The sequence below is a fragment of the Narcine bancroftii genome, chromosome 3 (genome assembly GCF_036971445.1).
Source record: "Narcine bancroftii isolate sNarBan1 chromosome 3, sNarBan1.hap1, whole genome shotgun sequence".
In the NCBI taxonomy this organism is placed as follows: Eukaryota; Metazoa; Chordata; class Chondrichthyes; order Torpediniformes; family Narcinidae; genus Narcine; species Narcine bancroftii.
The window spans coordinates 105,063,026-105,079,146 of NC_091471.1; the positions used below are offsets into that span (position 1 = coordinate 105,063,026).

The following is a 16,121-nucleotide window of genomic DNA, read 5'->3' on the forward strand; positions in this document are numbered from 1 at the left end:
CGAGATGCCGCCCTGCAGCAAGAGCCGATGCCCCCGCACTGTCGTTGTCCAACCCGATCGCCCGTAAACCCCGCCCTCCCGCACACAGGCCTGAGTAAGTATTATGAACTTTAATCTCAGGATAAAACGATCTTCCAATAGTTTCATGTCACAGAGATAAATATATTCCTGGTTAAAAATGGTCCTGCACCTGGATACAAGCTCATTAGGCATAAAACTTGAAAAGTGTGTAAATCAAAGGATATCTGTACCAATGGAAAAAGGGCATGGCAAATAACCCTGCTAGAGTTCATGCCCACAATCAGTCACCCATTTGATTGTTTCAGGAATCATGTTATTCTCCCACATTCTCAATAGCCCTCAGATTTTACTATTCGACAGCACACTAGCAACATTTGACAAATCCTCTGTAGAGAAATATTATTTATTGAATATTTTATTTCTCATTTGTTAATGCTTCTGGAAAGAGTTTATCCAAAACTATTATTAAACATTTATTTTAATAAGAAAAAGTTTAACATTACATATGTTGGAAGAAGAGAAAACATGCAGATGTTGTTGAAAATTTTCAATAAATATTTAGTTCGGCCCTCGACTTAGTCCAAGTTTTTAATTTTGGCCCTCCGTGAATTTGAGTTTGACCCCCCTGTTCTAGACTAATGATAAACTGGCAAGAGTAAAACATGAAAAATTCCTCTTCCTCCTTTTTCCAAAGAGTATTAAATTTCCAACTTTTCAACCCAAAAGGAACAACTTCAGTATTTTCAATTTTGCAAATTTCTTTTACTACTCCAGACTCTTATCTTAATATTTTATCTGGAATTCTTTTAAAAAATGTATGTATTCCACTAAATTCAATTTGTCATATTTTTTCATTTTCTTGTAAAGATGGTCTAACAAGATTGCTATTCCAATAATGCACCCACATTTCAACTTCCTATTCTTTATCACTTGAACGTTTTAAAGTACAGGTATATAGTATTCTTCCACATTCCCTCACTGTGCTTTCTCTTATAATAGTTGACAACAATGGATGCTTTTCCTCATAATACTTGTGGTACACAAGTTTACCAGTTTATATTGTGCCAAACATTTCTCTGGCTATTTCTCACTACTTATTTGCAGAATTATCCATTGACTACTCAAGCTAGTTAACTTTGATAAATTCATTTTGCATTTCTTTGAAACTACATTTAAATTTGAATTATTGCGTTAACCGTGTACAGGGACCACTCCTTCCGTGACTCCTAGGTCCGCTCGTCCCTCCCCACCTGCCCTTGTCTGACCCATGGCATTTTCCCCTGCAACCACAAGAACAACATTTATTCTTCCATTTCCTCCCTTACTGCTATCTGGGATCCTAAAAAGATCTTCTAAGTGAGTCAAAGATTTACATGCATCTTCTTCAATCATTTCTATTGCGATTGGTGCTCTTCTACATTGGCAAGATTAAGTACATACTATGCAACTATTTTGTAGGGCATCTGTGCTATGTCCACAGTGACCATCTTGAGTTCCCAATTGCATACCATTTCAATTCCCCTTTCCTCTGCCTTCTCCAATGCCAGAGTGAAGTACAACACAAACTAGAGGAACAACACCACATTCTGCCAGAGTAGCTTACCACCTAATTGTATGGACATCCTGTGCTCCCCCTTTTCACTCCTTCAGATCCACTTTTAGTCCTATTTTTGTCCCTTTTTCCATAATCCCCACCTTACTTCCAGCTGCATATTACCCATTTTCATCCCTGTTCCCCTCTGGTCTTATCAACCTACTACCATCTATTTCAACCATGGATTCCCTTCCCCATCTGGTTCCATCTGCATTTTATCTCTCTCCCCACCCCTTATATCATCATTTTTTAAATCATATTCAAGCACTGGTAGACTTTGTGTTCCATTTACCGCTCTCTAGCAGCTGTTGCCAGCTCACCCTTGTCACCGGTCTTATATTTTCCATTGTCTGTTTCCCCCTATAATGCACCTGTCCCCACCTGACCTGTCTATCATTCTTCACCCATCACCTTACTGGCTTCGATTTCACCACTCTCCTTTTCTTTATATTGGTCATCTTACCTCTCCACACTCATTCCTGATTCATGATCTTAGCCTGAAATGACAATTCATTTCCCACCACAGATTCTGCTCTGCCCATTCAGTTCCTCCACTAGCTTGTTTTTTGCTGGTTTTTGGAATGGTTTGCAATAGCAGGTGATGTGTTTTTGGTGAGCAGCCAGATTTTGCAGTTTATGCTGTGAAATGCATATCAAGACAAACAGAGCTCAAACTTGTCAAATAAGCATTTTCCCCTGCCATTGAGTTAGTTGTACTGCACGATAGGAAAAAAAATAGATATTTTTCAACTGCTAAATCACTTTTCCTCCTTTTTCCAAAGATATGAATATATAAAGTGGGAGGAAAACAAATTTAAAATGTAAACTAATGGGAGAGGCAAGGATAAAAATGGAAGCTGAATCTGTACCTTTACCTGAAGTATCCAAAAGCTCCATCATGCTTGAATCAGCACCCTTTGTATAAACAACTACTTTATTAGTCAATGGATGTCGCACCACCACAGACATCCTTTTCCTAATTGAGTCGAATGGTAAAGTGTGCAGAAGTTGAAACTGTAATTGTCCCATGCTGCTGAGTTCCACCGTGACCTGATCAGAAGTCCTGGATAATAAAGTGCAATTGTAGGCCCGCGCTGCATGTACCAGTGCAGCTTCATCTGGGCTCTCGGCCTCATATCGCAATTTAGAGGTATTGCCTTGGTCTGCTAATGTGTCTGGACCTGGAGGTAAACTGGCTGCAGTTTTATCAAACTCTTCTAATGTATTGTGGGGACATTCCTTAGCTGAAGATTGACCATTTGTGGGTTTGAAATCTTTTGCTGATCCAACAGCAGCTTCATTTTCTTTCTTGAAGGTGTTGGGTGAAGTCGGCCTCACTTTATTAAATAATCTGCTGGCAAAAGTACTTGGATTTTCAGTAGAAGAATCTTTTCCAATGGAAGGAGAAGGTGGGCTCATGTGAGGCACTGAAAATCTTTGAAACATTTGCTTTATTTCCTCCAGGGACTTCAATGGAGTGCTGGTGATTGAAGGTACTCTTACCTTAATCGGTATGAACAGAAATAAAGATTAATTAGATACAAGTTATAATTTTTCAGTTCAACTGCTACTTCACTTTAATGTGGAAATTAACTTAGTTAAAAACAACTCTTACCTATCCAAATAGAACACAAAAGAATGAAAATAAGATGATCATCATTAAATGTCGCTGAGAATTCAGGAGAAACTTCTTTACCCAACTAGTAGTGATAATATGGACTTAATTACACATTAGCACTTGAAACTGCACACTCACACACACGGCCACACAGTTGGAGACTGGAAACGGGGCTCACTTTATTTAACAGAGGTACTTAACTGAGCCTCCTCTAACTGAGGCTCGATTGAAGCCCAAACACAAGCAATTGTTTGGGTTGAATTGCCTGTTTCTGCATCTTATCCCAAGTAATATCATGTCAAATGCAAAATTATTTGCCACACATTAAGAATCATCACAGATATGCAATTAAATACACTTCCCTCTGTTTTTCACAAAGTTTCTATTTACTAATCACAGTTTATTGAGACAGTTGGTTCCAAACAATAGGTAACAAATGCATGTATTCAACTTCTCTTCAATCATGAAGAGAAATCTTCCAACTTCAGCATCCAGCTGCCTGACACTTTCTCTCATCAAGTACTAAGAACTAATTTTGTCCCAAAGAGTTATGGAGAGAGACAGAGACAGCAACTGCTACTCAACACCTGGTCTGCACACTCAACTGAAATGAGCTACTATAAATGTTCTATATTGCTGTAAGAAAATGGCTCTCTACTACTCGGTGTGGGCTGAATGCTCTCTGATTTTATGACAAAGTGCTAGATTAAAATCAAATAAATTTAAAGCGCATGATACAAATGATAAAATTATGCAAGGCAGTCAGAAACTTCTTCCCAGGATAAAAATGTCAACAATGAGAGGACATGCTTTTAAGGCAGCATGTTTAAAGGAGATGTACTGGGTCTACTTTATTCTTACTCCAGAGAGTTATAGGTACCTGGAATAATAGTGGAAACAGAAACGATACTAGTGTGTAAGAGGTTTCTAGATAGATACATGAATATACAGGGAAAGCAGGGATATGGATCACATACAGGCAGAAGAGATTTAGTTTCATTTGGAGTTCAACAGAAAAGTCTGCAGGTGCTAGGATTGTAGTGGAATACACAAATGTGCTGGAGAATCTCAACAGGTCAGATACAGTAGCATCTACATGAAGGGTAACCAACATTTTGAGCCTGAGCACTTTGTCAATGTATAAGCAAAAAACAGACAGGTATCTGAATAAAAGGGAAGGAGAGGGGAGGGGAGGAACACAAGCCAAAAGGCAAGAGGACATTGGTGGATATCAGTGGGAGGGTAGAAGAGAAAAAATGCTGAGAAGTGATAGGGGAGGTGGTAGCTCTCTAATGGAGAGAAAATACAAGGGGTGGGGAACTTAAGGAAAGGAGACAGGAGGATAGGGAATTAGAGAAACTTAAGGGAGGAGATCATCAAAAACTGGTCAATGTTAATGCCGTCTGGTTGGAGAGTTCCCAGATGGAATATTAGGTATTGTTCCTAAAATTTGCGGGAACCCTAGGTTTGCAGCGCATGAGGCCATGGACAGACACGTTGGTGTAGGAATAGTGTGTGGAATTAAAATGGTTGGCAACTAAGAGGTGCTTTTTATTGCAGCAGGCAGAATGAAGGTGCTCACTGAAATGATCTCCCAGTCTCTCTGATGTAGAGAAGGCCACAGCAGGACCACCCAATGCAGTAGATGAACTTGCAGATTCACAAGTGAAGTGCTGCTTCACTTGGAAAGACTATTTAGGGTTCTGAGTAGTGGTGAGGGAAGAGATGTGGGTGCAGGTGTAGCATTTCTTGTGGTCACAGTGGTAGGTATTGAGAGGACGATAGTTCAAGTTGAAGATCAAGTTTATTATCATTCGAATGTACAAGTTCAACCTGACGAAAACATTCTCTGGTCCTAAGTGCAAAACCATGCAAACACAAACAATACACATGCAGTGTTAAGATTAAAACCATGTATTTTTAACTCCTAGTTAATTTTGTGCCTGTCTCTTAAAGAGAACTATTGTTTGTAATGTTACCATAGCGACTATGATGTAATATGTCATAATATCCGCCCAGGCTAATGCTTGCTCTCATTCTACAGGAGATAAAAATAGCGTGACCATGAGAAATTTTTCTTTGAATTTTTTGTATCTCTTTAAAGTTTGTCTATCTTTTTAAAAGCTTTTTATATCTTTTATATCTCTATTATACAGTGAATGCTTTGTTATTCATCATTATGAAACTCTTAATGCAAAGCTATGCAAAATGTTTATCTGTTTTATCAACAAATTAAAACTAAATAAAGTAACAGCCACAGAGTTTGATTTGTTGGATTAAAGAGATGAAAATTTGGGATATCATAGCTCATTCTTTGGAAGTTGATATTTTGAAATTAGGATAATATTAGAAATAGGAAAGTGTTGTCTATATGTAGTACATATATACAAATAGTAGTTTAATAAATATTAGTCTTGGAGAGGATCATATGAGCAGTTCACTCAGCAGTTCAGCAGTCTCATTGCCTCTGGGAACAAGCTGTTTCTCATCCTGGTGGTTCTGGCTCTAATACTCCTGTACCTTTTTTTCCCCAATGGGAGTAGCTGAAAGATGCTGTGTGCAGGGTGGTAGGGGTTCTCAATGATTTTTTGAGCCCTCTTCAAACAATAATCCTGGTAGATCATGTTGATGGTGGGAGAGGGAGACCCCAGTGATCCTCTCTGCTGCTCATGGTCCTGTGGATTTCCCTCCGATCTAGTACTCTACAGCAACCGTACCACATTGTGAAGCAGCTGGCCAGGATGCTCTCGATAGAGCTCCTGCAGAAAATTGACAGAATGATGGCCAGTAGCCTTGCCCGCCTCAGTCTTTTCAGAAGTGCAGTCGCTGTTGCACCTTCCTGAAAAGTGAAGAGAGGCCAGGATAGGTTACTTGTTAAGTGAACCCCAACAAATTTGGTGCTCTCTACTCTACCAAGTTATTAATGTGTAGTGGAGAGTTGTCGTTCCTAGTCCTCTTGAAGCCCATGATCATCTCCTTCATCTTGTTCACATTGAGACTCAGGTTGTTATTCTCACATAATATCATGGTTTTCTACCTCTTTTCTGTAGTGCGACTCATCGCTGATGTTGATGAGACCAACTACTCTTGTGTCATCTGCAAACTTGATGATTCTGTTGGAGCTGGAACTGGTGATTCAGTGAGAAGGGATGAGTGGATGAGGGAGTCCCAGAGAGGAGAGAGGAGGAGAAATAATCAAGTCGCAGAATCACGTTATATGTGGCAGAAATTGCGGAGGATAATACATTAGATGTAGAGGCTGATGGGGTGATAGATGAGTTCAAGAGGAATCCTGTCCTTGATGCTCTCAGGGCAGAGGGGGCCCTGAAGAAATAGTGGAGATGCGAGCAAGGGCTGAATCGATGACAGTAGAGGGGAAGCCACATTTTTTAAAAGAAGGACATCTCAGATGTTCTGGAGTGGATGACCTCATCCTGGAGTCAGAGTTTTAATCTGGCGTCATGTCAGGGCAAATTTCATAGGCCTGTTTTTTGTAAAACTTCTGTTTTATATGTTGAAATTATCAATGACTTAAAAAATCAATCACTTATACCCTTTCTTCTGAAACTATTTCCCACAATATTTGCTTCTAACCAATCTCTAGTGCAATAACCCATCCTACAATTTTCTTCACCTAATCACTGGGAATATCAAAGGCATCACCTTTGGTCCCAACACAGACCTTGCATCCCTTAGCTTACTCTTACTACTTCCCTTGCCATTAATGATAGGAGCAATAAACTTCAGCAGAGGTGGGGCGGGGGGGGGGTTGCTGCCTTTGGCATGACCAGTCTCAATTATTCTAATATTTCCATGGATGCCCCTCCTTCCCAAGTACCATACACATACAAATAAAGCAAATGTCTCTTGGTCATGGTTAATAGTGAATGGAAATGTTAAAATATATATACTGTATTGTGACAAATGTGCTATGATTAATCTTTAGTCTAATATTAAAGTTATATTTCTTATAAATAAGTCTTAGATTAGTTGTGGGCTTGTTACACACACCCATACCATACATTCAGAAGTGGGGTCATCTTTCGGAGTCAGAGCATCTAAAAAGACAGAGCTAAAGGAACTCAAGTGGGTTTTAATTATTCAAAAACAATGGAGTGGTTGCTTTATTAAAAACTGAAGTTTTCAAGTACTCAAGGAAAACTACCGAGGGAAGCCATCTGTTTAAACAAAAACAGGCTTATTAACTTTCTGGCATCGTAAAACCATTTGCAGAAATGAAACTAATAGTCATATGGTTTCCAAGAATTGGGACTGACCTCATTGATGATGCGACTATCATACAATTTGGAGAAATACATTATCAGATTCAGCCATTTTTGGGTCAGTTTAAGGAAACTCACCGCTCTGTTAAGATGCAGAGCTGACCAGCAGCAAGATTTACTGCAGAAGGGGAAAAATTGCCTATGTGTTACTTCTAACAAAAGGGGGAAACAGAATAAGTAGATTTCAAGAGAAGCCTACTTTTGTCTCTTTAAGATAAAGAGGGCAGTTTCATCATTTGGAAAACAGATTCAAAAGTGTTCATTCAAAGTAAGATGATTTGATTCTGGAAAGACAGGACTTGTATTATGCTATTCACAGGAGATACATTTGTGATCCCAGAAAATGGTCACTTTTGTTTGAAGAATATCTCAAGGCCAACTCATCGAAAGAATTGAGAGTTTAAAGAGGCCTGAAGATATGATGTTCATAAGCGCTTCATAATTATTTCTGAACTGAAAATTTAAGACCTTCAAACTAGACAAATGTTGCTGAAGTTTTAAAATGGACTTTTCAGAGTTTGGGACTTTAATTACACACACACACACTTACACATAATGGGGATAAATTTAAAGTCAAGTTTTGAGATAAGTAAGAATGTTATGTTATTGATAATAAAAACTATTTTGAATTTACCATTCTCTGGTGAATTTTCCATTGCCATTCCTTTATTAGTGCTAACAAAGTCCTTTTAGTCCCTATCAAAATTAAAAGGGCTGTTAATTGGTTACAGCATACAAATGCTCTGATGAAAGGTCTTTGACTCTTCTTCTTTCCAGATGTTCCCCGACTTCCTGATTCCAGGATTTTCCCTCTTTATTGTAATAGTCAAAAGTGATTTTAGATCAGATAGGTGGGAGCTGGTTGTTTCATTGTCCAGCAGCTTCAAATTCTTTATCCATTTGCATACCTGGTGCTGCTTTATCAGACCATTTCATTAACAGTAAAATTTTAGTCCCAGAATTTATGCATCATCCCACTCCCACCCCTCATAGTAAAACATAATCTGAAAAATGTTGTTTAATTATTAAAAAAAAGGTTTTGAAACCTGTCACAAATCAAAGCTTGTATCAACTATCACATCTAAATCTATTGTCCAGTCTTGGATGAAAGGAATAAGAATTGAAAATATAAATGCAAATAGCGGGTGATGAATATTGCATTAATATTTTCAATTCTTTCCCCTTCCAAGTCTGCAGGAATGGTTGTTACATCTTTAAGAGGTGGTGAATAGAGAAACAAAATACTAACTGAAGTGAATGATATTTAATTGCATTTTTATTTTGATTATACCACTGTCAGAGTCATGAGAGAACAAATTTTTCAACAAATTTGAGGTAGAAATTTATATCTGATGTTGTTGTTTCAAGTTGGTAAATTTTTTAAACTCTATCCAGCTTGCTCACATTACCGAGAGACACAGTTGCCCAATTCACTTAATGTTTACTTCAAGAAAGATAGTTCAAGATGATGGAAAAAAAAACAACTACCATAAACCATTGATGTGTGTGAATATTCTGTTTGAAAAATTATACTCAGAGATGAGAAGAAAGAAGAGAAAAGTACAATTTTCATGAATTTCATAGTTTATCAATATGATACTAAATTCTTGCTGGAAAGGTGGGCACTTTTCTACTTTTGCACCCAATAGTCAACATGAAGTGAAATTGATTTTACTTTTGCTTTTTAACTGCACCAGTATCCTTATCCTCTCACTATTGCCAATGCCCACAAGCACTGCTGTAAAATATTCTGCTTCCTCCACATACCACTTTGTTTGATATCTCAATTGATAAACAAATAAATTAGAAAGAGTTTGTCTTGGGAGAAATTATTCCAACAATCTTAATTTCATAGATAATCGTTAATGTTCTGAATATTGATATGGATTTTAGTTGTTTGAGAACACCTGTATTTAAAAAAAAAACATACACAAAATGAATGATGGCCTTACCCGCTGCCCTGGCTGATTAAGACATGACACAACAACAGTATTACAGATGGTCAAGGCAAGGAAGAAATCAATAATGTAGGTGAATTCCAGGGGAAACCCTTTCTCTGCTTCTTCCAATAGGCCAAGCGGGTGAGACAAAATTCGTTCCAATTTCCGTAGAAGCCAAGAATCTGGTGTAACATCCCTTTCCTGCAAGTTAATATACATTTTCATTAGAATCTAGGAGCCCTCAAACTTGCAGGAGAGAGGTATTACAGGGGAATAAATGGGAAGACTTAACACTTTAGTGAACTATTTATTTTTAAAAATAGAAGCAATTCTGTATTTTTATGAATTTAGAAAGCTGAAGGAGAGAGATGGCAATTCAAAAGGAGAGCCATCTCTCTCCTGCACCAGTTAAATGTGATATTGGTGCACTTAAAGGTACAATGGATGTATAATTTTAAGACATCACACAAGAGGCATACTCACAATTGAGCTGCTGAATGCCACTTGAGAAGGACTTTCAGTAATTTTGTGTCTTTTACAAGTCTCTTTTTCCCTCAATGTTAAGTGCTTAGTAGGTAAGCAATTCAATGAGCTGTGGCTCTGCTGGACAGCAAGAGATCGACAGCTATCTGAATGTCGACATTTGCATACGGATCCCTGCGAATAGTTGGATAAATCTTCAGAGTTCAGATCCTGATACTCCAATCTTTTTGCTGATGGAGAGAGAAAGCACAAAATTTAAAAATGAAATAAATTTAGTAATTATACTTTTCAATATCAAACATTCTGCGTTTTTGGACATTCCTGCTTTCAAATTGGTCAATGCTTTCATTAACATAATGGAACATAAAACAGTCCAGCACAGTATGGACCCTTCAGTTCACAATATTTTCCAAATTATATAAACCTACTCCACATCAATCTAAACCATTCCAATCTCACAGCTCACAATACTTTTTTTTTCTCCCAAAACATCCATGTGCCTATCTAAGTCTTTTAAACATCCCAATTGTACCAGCCTCCTCCATCAACCCCAGCAATGGGCTCCAGAAATTCCACATTAGTCAAATAATTCATTTCATACCATTGAATGTTTTGTTTCATGGCTTGTCAATGGGAAATTCAATAGAGTGCAAAGCTTATAGGAGGGTTGGAGTGGGGTAGAGAGGTTTGGGTGGGAATTGATTGCAGTGAGAAGAGGAAGGGTGATGAAAAGCAGATTATCTATCTATTTTAATGAATTGCAAACTAAGATTGGAAATCCAGGCTGGGACTTATTCAGGTAGAAATTCCTTCCTCTCACCTTATAAAAAACAGAAGCAGATATTGTAAATTGACTATGACACAGAATAATGACTGAAGATTTTTGTAAGTTCAACAACTGAGGATAGAGGAACAGTTGATTAGGCAATCAAGTTCAAGTTCTAGATAAAAGAGCAGTATGGATAGCATAGCGGTTAGCACAATGTGATCGGGGTTTGAATCCCACATTGTCTGTAAGGAGTTTGTATATTCTCCCCTGTCTGCGTGGATTTTCCCAGGGGGCTCTGGATACCCCCACCATTTGAAATATACCGGAGAGGTAGGTTAATTGTGTGTAAATTGGGCGGCACGGATTCATGGGCCAAAATGGCCTGTTACCATGCTATATGTCTAAATTAAATTTAAAAAATTAAATTTAAAAAAATGTTGAAAAAGGAGAATGGGAAATTGAGGTTAGGTGACCCAAACATCACTATAAAAGTGAGGGACTGTGTAGCAGAATGGTCATCATCAAAGTGGGCTGAGTCAGAGTGGAAAGGTTTTGGTTCAAGGGGCTTCGGTGATTATGGACTGAGATAGTGGTGCAGGTGCTGAAATAAGAAAGGGCCACCTTAGTTGAGGGAATGGAAGCCAAAGTAGGGGAATGTTCCTCTTGCAGAATGGGGTCATCAGGGAAGGCAGGAGTACTCTGACGATTTCATCTGTGAGAAGTGCATCCAGCTGCAGCTCCTGACAAGCCAAGTTAAGGAATTGGAGCTGGAGTTGGATGAAGTCTGGATCATTCAGGCAGTAGTGGGGATGACAGACAGGGGTTACAGGGACACCATTACATCTAGGAGGCAGGGAGAGTAGATGGGAGGCAACAGACAGGCAGTGCAGGACACCCCTGTGGCCATCCCCTTCAATAACATATACCCTTTCTGATACTGTTGCAAGGACAAGCCATGGCAATCAGGTCTCTGGCACGGAGTCTAGTCCTGTGGCTAAGGAAGGAAAAGGGGTGAGCTGTAGTGATAGAGGATTCTATAGTTGGGAGGACAGATAAGAAGTTCTGTGGAAGAGATCGAGTATCCTGGATGGTATGTTGTCTCCCTGGTGCCAGGGTCTGAGATATCTCAGTTCGACCACCGCATTCTCAGGAGGGAGGGTAAGCAGCCAGATATCCTGGTCCATGTAAGGACCAATGACGTAGGTAGGAAGGGTGAGGAGGTCCTGCAAGGAGAGTTCAGGGAGTTAGGCGCTAGATTAAAGGATAGGACCTCCAGGGCAGTGATTTCAGGATTGTAATCTGTGCCGTGCTAATTAGGTTATACATAGGAAGATAATACAGCTTAATACCTAGCTAAAGACATGGTGTAGGAGGGAGAGCTTCAGGTTTCTGGATCATTGGGTTCTCTTCCAGGGAAGGTGGGACCTATTCTAACAGTTCAGTGTGCATCTGAACTGATGGGGAACTAATATACTTGTGGGAAGGCTTGCTAGAGCTGTTCCTGGGGGTTTAAACTATATTTGCAGGGGGATGGGAACCAGGAGTAGAAGGAAAAGATGAGTGAAAATTGCATGCACTGTTAGAAGTGAATGGGTTGTAGGTGACAGAAAAATTCTCAGGTGCATCTATTTCAATGCAAGGGGTATTATAGGAAAGCCAGACAAGCTTAGAGTGTGGATAAGCATGTGAATTATGACATTGCGACCATTACGGAAACTTGGTTGCAGAAGGGGCAGGACTGACACCTCAATGTGAACAGGGGATTGGGGGTAGGGGCGGGGGGGGGGGGGAAGGAGTGGCATTGCTCATCTAGGAAAATATCACAGTTGTACTCAGGCAGGACAATCAGAGGCTTGTCTACTGAGTCTATATGGGTTTAGCTGAGGGACGGGAAAGGTATGACTGTACTCATGGGGTTGTATTATAGACCGCCTAATAGTCAGTGAGAATTAGAGGAGCAAATCTGAAGAGGTAGCAAACAGCTGTAGGAAACACAAGGTTGTGATAGTAGATTTTAATTTTCCACATATTGACTGGAACTCCCATACTGTAAAATGGCTGAACGGCTTAAGATACAAGAGCAAAAGGGGCAAAATTTGTCCACTTAAAGATCAGAGTAGTTGGCTTTGTATGGACCCACCAGAGATGGGGGAGTGCTTGCTGCCTTAAAGCAAAGAAGGATGATAAATCCTCAGGACCTGACAAGATATTCCCTCAGACCTTGAGGGAGAATAGTGTAGAAATTGCAGGAACTCTACCAGAAATATTTAAAATGTCCTTAGCCACGGGTGTGATGCCAGAGGATTGGAGGGGAGCTCACTTTATTCCGTTGTTTAAAAAAAGCTCGAAAAACAACCCTGGAAATTATAGGCTTGTGAGCCTAAAGTTAACAGTAGTTAAATTATTGGAAGATGTTCTAAAAGATCGGATTTACTATTATTTTGATAGCCAGAAACAGATTAGGGAGAATCAACATGGCTTTGTGCATGGTAGGGCATGTTTAACCTATCTTTTTTGAGGAGGTTACCAGGAACATTGACTAAGGAAAGGCTGTGGATGCCGTCTACATGGACAACATCCATATAAAGCCTCTGAAAAGGTCCACTTGGGAGGTTAGTCACAAAGGTTTAATAGTGAAATCGATTTGACAATGGCTGGACAGGAAAAGCCAGAGTTTGCTTTTCAGACGGGAGGCCTGTGGTGTACCTCAGAGATTGGTGCTGGGACCATTGTTGTTTGTCATTTATATCAATGATCTGGATGATAATGTGGTAAATTGGATTAGTAAGTTTGCAGATGACATTACGATTGGAGAGGGCAGTGAAGAATGTTTTCAAAGCTTGCAGATGGATCAGGACCAGCTGGGAAAACTGGGATGAAAAATTACACATCGAATTTAATGCAGACAAATGTGAGGGGTTGCCTTTTGGAAGGACAAACGAAGAAAGGACATGCACGATAAATGGTAGGGCACTGAGGAGTGCAGTAGAACAGAGGGACCTGGGAATACAGATACATAATTCCCTGAAAATGATGTCAAAGGTGGATAGGGTTGTTGAGAGCATATTACAGGGGGAGTCACGTGATGGAGTAGTGGCCGGATGGTGAACTCCAGCCCTCTCCAGAAAAGTAAAAAAAAACAAAGGAAAACACAAAGGCACAGAAATAAAAGTTAAAGAAAAGTGAGTATAAAGGTGGAAAAAAGATGGCGACAAAAAAAGAAAAATCGAAATCAACGGTAAGAAGAGAGGAAGAGAAGACAACGGAGGAAGAAGGAGAAGGCCTTACCTGTTCGAAGAGGCCCGCGGCGGAGAGAGAAACCCGCTCCCTCAGGTCGGTAGAAAGTGGACTACAAAAATGGCTCGTTGAGCCGAGTAAAAGTGCGCGCATGAAAAAAAACACACCGACGGGAGGGGTGACCAGCTGGGGAGTCGATCTCCACAGCCGGCAATGACAGCTGCAGAACACCTGCAGCAAGAAGAGAACACAGAAGACAATGAAAACAAGAAAGAAGAGAAGAAAAGGGCAACAAAGAAACAACAGATGGCCAACCCAGAGGAAGAAGAAGAAGAAGAGGAAGAGTATAGTGAAATAGAAGAAGAAGGGAAAGGCAAGATAAAGGATATACTTTCTCTTATTAAAGAATACATGGAGTCATTTAAAGAATGGCAAACACAGGAATTTAATGATTTAAAAAGAAGAATAAACAACACAGAAGAGAAAATGAATAAAATAGATATGACCTTAACAGAAATGGGAAAGAAAATGGACAAGATGGAAGAGCGGGAAGCAGCAGTAGAAATGGAGGTAGAGGACTTAAAAAAGAAATTAGAGGAATCTAATAAAAAAGTTATAGAGACACAAGAACTGTTAGCTCAGAAAATAGATATAATGGAAAATTATAACAGAAGAAATAACATAAAGATTGTGGGCCTTAAGGAAGATGAAGAAGGCAAGAATATGAGAGAGTTTATAAAAGATTGGATCCCTAGGATCCTAGGATGTCCAGAACTACAGCAAGAAATGGAAATAGAAAGGGCACATAGAGCATTGGCCTTTAAACCACAACCACAACAAAAACCAAGATCTATTTTAGTAAAATTCCTAAGATATACTACAAGAGAAAAGGTACTGGAGAAGACAATGGAAAAAGTAAGAGAGGGCAACAAGCCACTGGAGTACAAAGGGCAAAAAATCTTCATTTATCCAGATATAAGTTTTGAACTCCTAAAGAAGAGAAAGGAGTTCAATACAGCAAAGGCGATTTTATGGAAGAAAGGGTATAAATTTATACTAAAGCATCCAGCGGTATTGAAAATATTTATTCCAGGACAACAAAACAGACTATTCTCGGATCCAGAAGAAGCACGAAAATTTGCAGAACAATTACAAAATAGACTGAGGGATGAAGACGTGTAATGAGAGTAAAAATGACCACGATTTATATGTATGTGGGTAAAGAGGTATAAGTGTGTATATGTATAATGTGCATACGTGAATGTATCCGTATTTAGAGGAAAATATAGATAGTATAGACAAGAATTAATAAGGGAAGGAAATGGAATAGAGGGAATAAGGAGGGAACTAAAAGAGTGACCTTTGTTACATATGAAAAGTGAAATCTTTTCTGGGGGGGGCTGGGTGGGGAGGAGTTGCGGTCACTGCAAAATCAGCTGACGCTTGCGAGTGAATTCGCAAACCCAAATGGAGAGGGGAGATGTGGTTGTCCGACAAGGGATAAAGGACAACTCAGGAGGGGAAGGGGAGATTGGGGCTAAAGAAGTTTTAAATAGGAGAATAAGGAAAATGTTTGATGTTTTAGGAATGTTGTCTTATAAAGGGTTTAAAATAAGAAAACAGAAATGGAAAAGGAGGAAAGGTAATGATGGAAAAACGGAAAGGGAAGATAAACAAAGTATAAAATGGCTACTATATGAACTATATGACTTTAAATATTAATAGAATACATAACCAAATTAAAAGGAAGAATGCTAAATTTACTGAAAAAAGAGAGCATATTACATAAAACAATGCAGCACAATACAGGTCCTTTGGCCTGTGATGTTATGTCGTCCATATATTCCTTTCTTAAAAAAAAGTACTAAACCCTTCCTACCCCATAACCATCTATTTTCCTTTCACCCATGTGTTTGTCTAAGAGTCTCTTAAATGTCCCCAATATTCACCTTCATAAATGAAAGTATTGAGTAAAGGAGCTAGGATGTTATGGTAAAGTTGTATAAAACAATGGTGAGGCCAAATTTGGAGTATTATGTGCAGTTTTGGCCATTTAACTACAGGGAAGACATCAATAAGATAGAAAGAGTACAGAGAAGATTTACTAAGATGTTGCCCGCACTTCAGGAACTAAATTACAGGAAAAGGTTAAACAGGTTAGGACCGGAGAGGCATG

General features: G+C 39.1%; 1 protein-coding gene and 1 long non-coding RNA gene across 8 annotated transcripts in view; one reads left to right on the forward strand and one right to left on the reverse strand.

Moving 5' to 3' along the window:
- Positions 1-16,121, reverse strand: part of atp10d (ATPase phospholipid transporting 10D) — a 199,630-nt gene that overhangs the window by 61,574 nt on the left and 121,935 nt on the right. For 6 of the 7 annotated variants that reach the window (XM_069924729.1, XM_069924731.1, XM_069924732.1 and 3 more), the window contains exons 10-12: positions 9,940-10,169; positions 9,469-9,657; positions 2,485-3,118 (exon numbers count right to left, since the gene is read on the reverse strand). In XM_069924729.1, the coding sequence (XP_069780830.1) occupies positions 2,485-3,118; positions 9,469-9,657; positions 9,940-10,169 (1,053 nt within the window). The remainder of the gene's footprint in view (positions 1-2,484; positions 3,119-9,468; positions 9,658-9,939; positions 10,170-16,121) is intronic. The other variant, XM_069924728.1, reaches the window with a different exon arrangement.
- Positions 1-16,121, forward strand: part of LOC138757447 (uncharacterized) — a 64,526-nt gene that overhangs the window by 25,597 nt on the left and 22,808 nt on the right. The gene's annotated exons all lie outside the window — the stretch shown is intronic.